Here is an 11,012-nt window from a genome sequence, read left to right as displayed (position 1 = left end):
GACATGAGAGCAGGGTGATAGAAATGAACACCACAGCATGACTTAACAGTCTGATCCAAGGTTTATTTGGGAGCATACATGTTGGAATTAATTAGACTGAAGGCACAATACTTGGTGTGAACTACTCGAAATGTTTCATGAGTTAATATGAAAACTATTTAAATAGCTATGACACAAGTCTACATGTATGCAAGGTCAGGGTCAAGCTGAAGCTGAAAAAGGTCGCTCATAGTAAACATCTGCAGACCAGTTAATTACATTGCACGTAAACATGCCAGACTCACAAGCTACAAACGTCAGTCTAACCATGGCATCATGTGAGCAGCAGTTGGCACATTGGGTCATCAGTCGACGTGGAACGTAAAGGCAATGAATGTTACGCAGTTAGAAATTAAACACAGCATCTGAAAATCTGCAATCAAAGCTACTCTAAAATCACTCGTCCTCCATGGAATGAGATGGAAGGCACTATTCATGGCATTTCTCAAACAGGCATGTCTATGCAAAAAAAAAAGGCAATTTCCAATTTAAAAGGCAAAAATTCATCAAACTAACAGTCACGATGAAGTGAGATGAGATGAGCACCTCAGAGATACCTCAGAAACTGCCTGGAATTAAACATCTGGCAACACTGCAGTGTGTGCAACTGAGTGCATTAAAAAAGAAAATCTGTAGTGAACGAGAACATTCAATCATTCTTAATCTGAAAAGATCTCAAAATGAATCACACGACATGTAGGCACTTTGTTTAGCATTACTCTAGCAAGTTAACTGATTTAAAACATTTCTACATCTTAAAGAGGACACTGCTTTGCACCACCTCAACCATCACTTAGTGGAAATGTGGATTTCTAAATATACATACATACATACATATGCAACATAATAAAAAACTGCATCTGCATGGGTCCTACAATCTGGATCAATCTGATGATGAATGTGATTTAAGGCATTTATGTTTTAATATACCTGTAGCTTCCGCAGCATGTCACAGCTGAACTTAAATTATTTCAAGTACTGAATGAAATAACGTTTTTTAACAAGTGTTATTAAAAAAAGAGAGAGAAAAAAAATCAGAATACTTGCATAAAAGGGCTTTAAAATGTTTGATCTCTGGTAAAATCTCTAATTTCAAGTATAATTATTTTTCTGCTGAGCCTAAATCACATTATGTTGGGTTGGGTGTTGACTCCTCTGATTAAGCACATACAGAATTAGTATAACTCAACTCAAAGCTCTGCAGGAGAGACTTGCTGCTCTGTGCTGACTGTTCCCATTTCTCAGCTCAATCAGATCTAAATAAACGCCCTGTTCCTTTCCCTGAGCTCGTAAGGAACTTCCCCTTCTGGATTTTAAGAAAAGAGAGCAGGTGTAAGCACTGACTGCAGTCTGGAGCCTTCTTTCATGCAGGCAATGCCTCCACCTGTAGTAGCTGTGTTACAAATAAAGTCGAGAACAGACTGATCCCTTTCGGTCTTTCTGGAAATCACTTGGAGGTAGATATTAGAACCTTGAAGCAGGGTTTAAGGAGATCGGTTTGGACCCGGCCTGGGTAATAATGTGGACGGCCGGTCCCAACAGTCCCGCTTGTGTAGCACCGGGGTGTCCTTTTCAGTCCGTCTTCCAAACCATGTTCAGGACCTTGACGACTTCCTCGTAGATAATAAAGACTATGGCCACGTCCATGCACACCCGACCCAGCCGAGGAACAGTACCTTTGTAGAACCTGAATGGGACGAAGGAGGAAAAAGACTTCAAACACTACAGCAGCTTAGAGAGGTTTTCTAGAAACACACTCGCCTATCTGTGCAACACACCGCTACACTGATACCTCCGATAACAGGGTGCTGACAGGCAGGTTCTTCCACCTTCAGTCAGACCCAGGTGAGCCGTTTCCACTCTTTATGCTAAGCTAAGCTAAGCTAAGCTAACTGTTCCCTGGCCACAATCTGCCAAACTACTGCTTCCATCCATACTAGCCAGAGTGAAAGACGACGCACACCCTTCAAATATACGAAGCCAAATCTAACCGTCGGTGCTACCAGGCAGACTCAGTCATTCTCCGTCAAACTTACGCCATTGGTCCCTCGTGCTTCATGATCTTGACGGCGCAGTCCAACGTGCTCTTGTACTTGTGCGCTTCGAGACCCTGCGAAATCACATACGTACGTGTTGGTCACTCTGCTTGGGGCTAATTTAGGAGATTTTTAAAAGGGTGAAGGTGTCACAACCAACCTGCATCCTGGTCTTAATGACATCCAGGGGAGTGTTTCCGAACACACTGACGGCACCGGCCACAGCTCCAAACAGTCCAGTTACCAAAGGGTTGATGGCTTTGTTGGGGTCATCACCTTAGGTTTCCAAAAAAAGCAAAAGGTGATTCTTTGGCTGCATCTTGGGTTGCATGTGGTGGGCGCTGCATTGTGCATTCACTCACACACCTTTGTACCAGTTCCTCAGTGAAGTCATGACGTAGAAGCGGATGGCCTGGTTGGAGCCTTGCTTCAACACGGTGGCCGTCAGGCCCTGATAGGTCCCCTTCAGGCCTGGAGGCACATCAGCACCATCAGAACAAACCTTCTTGACACTAAATTAATTCACTTTTCAGGGGTAAAGAAGAAGAACATCATCCTCTAAATAACACATGAGATGACTGAGGAGTAAGCGTCCTGCATGGTAACATGTTTGAACAGCAGGGGGCAGCAACAGACGACAGATGAAGAATGCCTCCTCACCTTCAGATCTAACAATCTCCCTCACGCCGTGGAAAAATCCCCTGTACTTTGGGTTCGCTGAGGTCTGATCGTGGATGAATTTAACCTACAATGAAAGCATAACAATAATTAATGAATCTGGCAACCGAAGTGTCACATGGAGCAGTTTGTTCATGTTGACATTTGTCACATAATCAACACCTTCTGATAAGCAGGAGACATTTTTGAAAGTGCTGTTTTCAATAAATTCTTTGAATTGAATTGAATTGAATTGATGGTGTTGGTGATGGTGTGTCCCCTCAGCTGATGTATTATTACATATGATATAACTGGATAATTATTACTGATGTAAACAGCTTCTTACTGTTATATCTACTGGAGGTGGAGTTAATTTTACATACATACAGTAAAAACCCAAAATCTTCATATACAGATCAGTTCAGTCCAGTGACGCCAACCTCAAGAAGAATTTTCTCCTAGAAACAGCATTAAATTTAGTCTTTTCTTGACTTTTCTCTCATCTTTTTGGGAATTGGATAATTTTACCACCTTTGTCTTCAGATAGATGTTTAATGAAATAAGTGGAGGTGAAATGTCTCTTTAACCTCAGCCGGTTTCATGTTATCAAGCCAGGAGCTACACGTGTCAGAAGTAGAAGAATAAAGTGGCAGATTTTAGTGTCTTTCAGCTCCTTGTTTTGGGTTTTAGCTTTGCTGATGTGGTCACCTTCACTGCTCTCATCACTCTCTTTCCTAGCAGCTAACAAAGTTAGCACCTAGCAGCTAAAGGCTGGGTTTTTCCCTCAGGAGCTGGTGGAGACCAAAACAGAGTTACAGTTAGCTTCCACTCATCAGGCTGACGCAGTAACAAACTCTGAATAAATGATGGTGTTGCTCTGCGGGGCAGCTGCTTGCTAACACATTAGCCATATGAACTGTACAAGTTTGGTTACGTCAGCGTTGCGTTTACAGTGGCCAAAAAATAAATCAATGCACATTTAATGATGCCTTTTTGTTTTTTTACCTTAACAGTCTCCATCGGACAGACGACCACCACAGCTTCAGCGACTCCAGCCCCGAGGCCACAGAGGAATCCTCGCTTACTGTCTAATTTACCACTTTCATCACGCATCTTATTACTGAGGAACTCAAACATCCCAAATCTGCAGACGTTAAAGAAACGGACAATAAAGAAGATTAACGACAAAAAAAACCCAGAAAATAAATTAGCAGCACTTTCTAACAGGGCCGCCTTGCTGTCGTCGCTATAATAATGATTCATAAATGACTGATGAGGACTCATTGATCAGTTATGAACCACTAATAACAACGACATTTGGGTTGCCAGGTTGTGATGGCAAACTGGCAACTATATAAACAGAGAAAAGCAAATATGACTAATCAATTAATCAAATAGCTTAGAACTTATAAACACTTCATATGGGTGCCGTCACACCGGATGTCATCATGGAGGTATATTAGAAACAAGCTGTGTGTGTGTGTGTGTGTGTGTGTGTGTGTGTGTGTGTGTGTGTGTGTGTGTGTGTGTGTGTGTGCGTGTGTGTGTGTGTGCGCGCACAGGGCTGTAGGTACCTGACAGCTGCTTTAGGTATAGAGCCGTACAGCAGAGAGCTGAGACCTCTGTAGAGACCCCTCACCCCATGACTGTTCACTGTCTGCTTCACACAGTCCACTGTAGCCGGCAGAGGGGGGGGGGGGGGGGGGGGGCAGGGGGGAGCTTATAAAACACCAGAATCCACAAACAGCCAGAAAAATCTTCCTGCGTTCACACGATCAGCAGCTGCTTTGCTCTCGAAATCTCACTGCAGCAGTCGCGTCGTCAAAAGACGAGAACAGTCGATTTGTGGGTTCCACAGTTTCCACAGACAAACACGGTCTGAGCCAAAGTTCAGCAGATAACAAAGACTAACTGACTGCTCAAATATGAATCTGAACGTTTGTGTTTGCACTCAGATCTGCAAGAACGCAGTGTGCAAACCCTGAGAGCATCAAGACAACGGCTGATCAGATCAACATCAATCATTAATCAACAACCTCTGTGACCTGCTGGAGGAGCTGCAGATGCCATTTAGACTCCAAATCTAACGTCCGAGTCACAGTGGAGGTTTATACGGCAACTCAGACATGAATGATGGTTATTTTACTGGTTTGCTTTGGTTGAATGGCCAGAAAGCATTCACTGTCTCTATCAGGTTAGATTTTGCAGGCGTACCTAATAAAGTGGCCACTGAGCGTAGCTGTATTGTCACCACACACGACAATGAAAGTTACACGCGAGTCTGGAAACAAATGGAGGAGTGGGAACGCACCGATGCCTCTGTACTTGGGAGGGTTTGCCTTCTCGTCCAGCTGCAGCTGTGTTTTCACGTACTCTGTGGGGAAGGTGATGCAGATCTCGATGCCTCCCGCGATCCCGCCTGAAACGACAGGAGAAACACTGAGCACGAGCTGATTTCAATGAGCGAGATGAAAACAGGTTTTTCTGTCACACACGTGCATTTCAAAGGGAAACAAGCGTTAATGTGCAAAACATCAACACACCAAACCATTAACGGCAGCAGGTACAACCAGTTACTGATTATAGAAATGTGGTTTATCTTTGCAGAATCTACTGAACACACACAAACATTTGCTTTGTTGAACACAATAATTCGTCATCTATTTGCAGTGTTGTGCTCCCCTAGACTTCAAGATTTTATACTTTTACACTCGAGCAATAAAGCTTGATTTGGTTTGAGTTCAACAAATTCATTTTCCCATGTTTTATATGGAAGTGACTGACGAGGACAAGCGTTTTTGGACTTGCTCCAGTACTCAGTGAGAGAGCTGCAGCTGTGAAACAGGCTGCAGTGTAATCCCTCCGGGCGTCTGCGCACCCACTGACGGCCTCAGGTTGTTATTCTGAGCGTCTGACAACATTATGGGAAGGATCCCTGAAAGCCACCAGACTCCATTTATGAAAACAGTAATTTCATCATTATGAATACTTCCTTTCTTTACAGAAACAGAATAAAACAGTCTTGTTTTGTCTTTCCACTGTCCAAACAAACACAACCAACTGTAATTTGATTAAATGAACTCTTAATCCACAGCGACAGATGTGAAAATATTCTGGGTTCACACGCCGTTTCCCCGCCGCTGCCTCTCTGATGTCCCTTTCAGTCCTCTCCTGATATTTTCACGGCGAACTCTGTGAACGAGGGTTTAATTTGAGCGAACCAGGAGTTGATGATTGATGGAAGAGCGAAAGATGAACCAAAAAGGTTTTGATGAGTTTCATTTTGTTTTTGTTGGATTTGAATGAAGTGATGGTAAAATCGCTGTTTCTGTAAATGGAGTCTGGTGGACACTTTTTGTCCACAGTCAATAATGATATGGTCTGCGGGGCTGTGCAAGCTCTGAGGGGGACGGAAGAAGACAGATCAAACTGGTCAGGAGAGCTGGTTCTGTCCTGTACCGTCCTCTGGACCCCATCGAGGGGGGGTTAGAAGAGGATGTTAGCCAAGCTGCCATCAATCATTGACCACCCATCCCACCCCCTGCATGAGGCCGTGGGGGCCCTAAGCAGCGCCTTTAGCAGCAGACTGCTGCATCCACCATATAAGCAGGAACGCTACCGCTCCCTGCGATGTCTCTATATTCCTGATACTATTGCTGCTGCCTGTAACTCCATAATTTCCCCTGTGGGGGATTAATAAAGTGTTACCTAATCTTATCCTAAAACTTTATTTATACAGCATATTTCAGACAACATGATGCCATCCAATGTGCTGAATGCAAGTAAAAACACATATGAATTAAATAGGATGAGTAAAACCAAAGCAGAGAGGATCGTTTGAAAGGAGATAAAACAATACAAAAAATTAACTGTGAAGGTGAAACACAGTTAAAGTTTCTGGACAAAAGTTTAAAGCTTGAAAAAGTTTTCCTTTCATAGTGAGTGAGTAAGATGCACATTAGGAATCACTGGAGGAGACTGCTGATGTGTGTTCAACGTCATCATCGTCATCATCGACAGTAAACCAGCTCCACCTTAAAACCCTGGATGTCACATCTGCCGTTCAACAGCAAACACGCTGCCGGCAGCTGATTGGCTCGGCTGATCTCACTTTGATTCTGCCCTGGGTTACTCCCCCTGGCCTGAGTCCAGCTCAGGGGGGTGTGTAGCCTTCAGAGCACATACTGTACACCACATCCCCCTTCAGCAGCTCCGGTGGGCGCACAAGTGGCAGCTTTGGGTGAAATGCAGTGAAGGAAACTTTGTCGTTAAGCGAACTCCTAAACAAGTCCGACAAGTTATTCTGCCGAGAGCTGAGAAACATGAAGGACAAAGGTTGATGCTTTAAACATGCATTCCTGCCACCAAAATGCCATGCAGAGAAATCCAGCCTTCACGCACATGCACGTCAGGCAATCACAAGATTACAGCTTGAGAAATCACTGGTTTCACTAAAGCATCAAATGCGCTTTGGAAGCTCTAAAAGTGCTGGTAATGACACACCCAGGCATTCTTTCGGTTAGAGACGGGCTTCGCGGCTGGAGCTGTACCCACAAATTAAGCCTGCATCAAGAACACAGTCCACATCATCGTCTGTGAACCAGTACCTGCTTCACGTCGCCGACTTTAAGCTGGAAAAAGACGTAGAACCAGTTTATGAGTCCGACATGGAGACCAGCATACTTGAACAGGTTTGTTGAAACGGTGGCTTTGCATTAAAGAAACTGGCAGAACACTCTGAAAATGCCGCCTGTGGTTCTTCAGACAAAGATGGCCGTGTGTTCGGCGGTACCTGACCAGGTGTGACTGACGAGTCAGAATGTCTACCGGGAAAAAGATGCCTCCATCACCGGCCATCTTTAACGTTTAGCTTCGTAACATTCAGGAGAAAACTCGACTTCTATGTAACACTTGTTCGTTTACATTCTGATAATTAAGGCTAGAAGAGCACGTTAATCGCACAGGATGACGCTACGCTAGCACAAAGGATTAGGTACTCACTGGACGTTACCCATAATTCAGTTTAACATTATCTCTTGCTATCTCATGTGTTGTTACACATTTCTACATCAAATATGAAGCAACAGCCAGGAGTTCACTTAGCTTAGCTTAGCTTAGCACAGCAACTGGAAACAGGGGGAAGCAGCTAGCCTGGCTCTTACCGAATGTAACAAAATCCTCCAATCAGAGCTCACGGGCTAACAGGGTGTATTTTAAATTAAGCGTAAAAAGTACAAGTTGTGGTTTTACGGGACGTTATTCGCCAAATTCACTCGTAGCTACCAGTGACTTCATGAGACAGAGCCAGGCTAGCCGCTTCCCCTGGCTTCCAGTCTGTATGCTAAGCTACGCTAACCATTTCCTGAACTACTTCACTCTTGCTCATCATCTTCCTCTCTCAGGTCAGATAGGTTAGTTTGCTGTCAGTGGTGGTCCGAGCTGAAGGAGTCTGCACCTTTACGGTCTGCTGATTCTGTGGAGTCTTTGACAGGCGGCTGAGGACATACCTGTTGAGACAGGTGTTAGGGTGACCTGTACACACCTGAATATTTGTGTTATTCCTGTATTCGTGCCGTTGTAAAGCACTTTCTGACATCAGTGTTTGAATACATTTTACTCACTGTATTGATCTTTTAGCAGAGGTGGGTGAGGACGGAGCTGGAGGCTCGCCAGCATGCGTCAGTTTGTGTATTTCCCCAAACATCAAAGCAATTCCTTCAAACTTTGTGTTTTCGTGCACTGAGGCAAAGATGTGTCAGACCAAAACGAATAAGTTTACCCACAGACTGACACGGACGCTGTCTGTTTCAGAGGGGATTAGTGGTCGTAGAGATCCCTGACATGTGATCTCATTATTTTCTCATGACTTCCTGATAAATGCTTCATCATCCTATTAGTTCAAAGAAAACGAGCCGCTCTGTTCATCTGACTGAGGTCCATCCTTACATGTGATGCCCACCTTCCTCTGTACAAGGACTGTAATACATAATATTTAATGGCAACCCTTCTTACACTAGTTTTAACTTTAAATAAGACACAGCACTGACAATCATCTTGACCTTTCGCGTCTCTTTGTGAGTTGAGTGCTGTAACCCTGGTGAAAGTGTGCTGAGGCTGACAGAGCAATGTGCTTTGTCATCGTGGCTCATGAAACATGGAGACCTGGGGCCTCCGAGCAAACGCTGCAAGGCCACCGGGTCAACAGAAAACACCGGCCGCTCTCCTGACAGTCATGTGCGCAAAGTTTCATGAGCCAACAGTTTTTCTTTTGAACTTCTGAGGCTCAAACATGATCCGCAGCACAGGCTCGGCCGTGGTTTGGCTTTCTTACACCTCACTGTTGTTACCAGTAATGTCTGTAGGCTGAGCTGAGGTTTGAGCATCTGTCACTGATTGACTAATAAGACAGGCCCGCAGTCAGAGTCCATGTTAGTCAAGGCTCTGTGAACAGGATGCGTGGCTGCAGTTTAAAGGTCCCTGAACGCAGCAGGGCGTCCAAACTCCAGCCCCAAAACAAGCTGCAAGTGTTGCTGCTGTGTGCAGAGATAATCTGCCTGGAGTTCAGCCTTGAATCTGCTCTCAAATGAAAGCATTGTCTGCTGTGCATGACTCTCACACTGATCCACATTCACTGCTCCTTAGTTTTCAGAGCTGGGGGCTTTAAGAGGAGCTCAGTGCGGTGAAACTGCACATGAAGCCCGCTTTCTGCAGCCCGCAGCTCAGCGCACAGCGCACCTTTCCTGAGCGTTTATCGGTCATTATCAGTCAAACAGCGCAGCAGCAAAGGCCTCTGGTCACATCTGCACAGCAGCTTCAGCGCTACAACTTGTAAACAACTTTCAGAGGCTGAGTGCGGAGGAACTCGCTGCTGCGCTCCAACTTTCTTACCTGCCAGGATCGCCTTTCCGGGGTGCGTGAGCTTGGCTTTCCCCGCCGGAGCTGCAGCAGCCAAACACTGCGGTCTGGAAAACGGACTCACAAATCTAGGCTGTCCGGACATGACTGCGATACACCGGCCTAACTTTTTTCTTTCTGTCAACACGGATGTGCTCGATTGCCGCGAACCCAGTCAGCCTTCAAGCCCTCACGCGCTCCGGGTGCTTTGTGCAGGAGTCCCGACGCGGACACTGACCATTGGACTCCTGGAGTTGTTAATGTCAGTGGACTTTCACGGCGGAGTTCCCTCCGTGGCACACGGACGGGCTGATAGCGTCGAGTCAGTGTTCACTCAGGGCGGGGCAGGGCTCGACACGGCCCCCCCCCCCGACACGGAGGAACGCCATGTTTGTCACAAACATTTAAGGAGGACCGGAGAGATGCCTGCAAAGCGCTCCAACGCGCGCCTCATTGGCCAGTTTGTCACCGAAACGTTTCGGCCCACTTTAAGTGCGGCGGGCCGCCTGCAGGGGGCGATGTTTCTCACTATATAACATATACTATAGTTAAATGAGCAAATAATAAACAAATACACCATTAATAACGCTTAAATAAGAAGTGAATGGTTAAACAATAAAAACAATCCACATTAACCTCAGCTTACAGCAACTTACATTTACTCAAGTACTGTATTTAAGTACAACTTTGAGGTACTGTAATTAACCGTTCCCATTTGCTGCCATTTTCTACATCTGAAATGGACACACTGTAGTTTTTACACAACTACATAAATCAACAGCTTTAATTACTACTGTACTTATTCTACAGCAGTAGTGGAAGAAGTAAAAAGAAGAAATACAGTGTATACAAGTATAAGCAAAAAATATACACAAAGTACCAAATGTAAAAGTACTAAAGTAAAAGTATTATGTTATTTGTACTATAATAATTGATGCATTGATGTTAATGATACTCTAATGTTGCAGCTGGTAAAGGTGGAGCTTGTTTTAATCACTTTAGAGTACATTTTGATGATAATAGTTTTGTGCTTTTACTTCAGGAAGCTGCTGAATGCAGGACTTATTTTTGAGTAGGATGTATTTTTATGTTGCGGTTTTGCAGATGCAAATTTTAAGTGTTGCTCTGAACCCTTTTTCCACTTCTCACTTCACTTGACTGCTGTTTGTTACCACCTGGTGGTTAATGGGAGGCAGCTGATCTTTGGGCTGTGTTGTATTTAAAGGTTGACACAACAGTAGCTTGCACTTCATTGCAGTGGTTCCTGACGTTTGTGGCTTGTGGCCCCTTAAAACCAAGAATGAAAAAATGTCTTCTAGTGACAGCCTAACTATGGGACATGGCCTTTGTTGTGGACAGTTAAACCAAAGAGCAATTCCAACTGCT

General features: G+C 44.7%; 1 protein-coding gene across 1 annotated transcript; it reads right to left on the bottom strand.

Moving 5' to 3' along the window:
• Positions 1 to 42: 42 nt before the first annotated feature.
• Positions 43 to 9,951, bottom strand: slc25a1b (slc25a1 solute carrier family 25 member 1b). Its single transcript, XM_070989819.1, has 9 exons — positions 9,621 to 9,951; positions 5,044 to 5,151; positions 4,307 to 4,406; positions 3,738 to 3,876; positions 2,736 to 2,820; positions 2,442 to 2,546; positions 2,236 to 2,351; positions 2,076 to 2,149; positions 43 to 1,726 (listed from the first exon to the last, which is right to left on the bottom strand). Exons 1-9 carry the CDS (start codon positions 9,730 to 9,732, stop codon positions 1,612 to 1,614), a joined length of 954 nt encoding a protein of 317 aa, XP_070845920.1. The 5' UTR covers positions 9,733 to 9,951; the 3' UTR covers positions 43 to 1,611.
• Positions 9,952 to 11,012: the final 1,061 nt, after the last annotated feature.

Source organism: Chaetodon trifascialis, chromosome 20, assembly GCF_039877785.1.
Source record: "Chaetodon trifascialis isolate fChaTrf1 chromosome 20, fChaTrf1.hap1, whole genome shotgun sequence".
Taxonomy (NCBI): domain Eukaryota; kingdom Metazoa; phylum Chordata; class Actinopteri; order Chaetodontiformes; family Chaetodontidae; genus Chaetodon; species Chaetodon trifascialis.
This window is presented reverse-complemented; position numbering and strand designations above follow the sequence as displayed.

Bases quoted from the DNA above. Each gene is read 5' to 3' on its own strand.
- slc25a1b (XM_070989819.1), bottom strand. From the start codon at position 9,732: ATGTCCGGACAGCCTAGATTTGTGAGTCCGTTTTCCAGACCGCAGTGT. The intron at 5,152-9,620 runs GTAAGAAAGTTG...CTGTCGTTTCAG, and splicing joins CGGAAAGGCGATCCTGGCAG to GCGGGATCGCGGGAGGCATC. The intron at 2,821-3,737 runs GTAAAAAAACAA...CTTTCATTGTAG, and splicing joins GTCCGATGGAGACTGTTAAG to GTTAAATTCATCCACGATCA.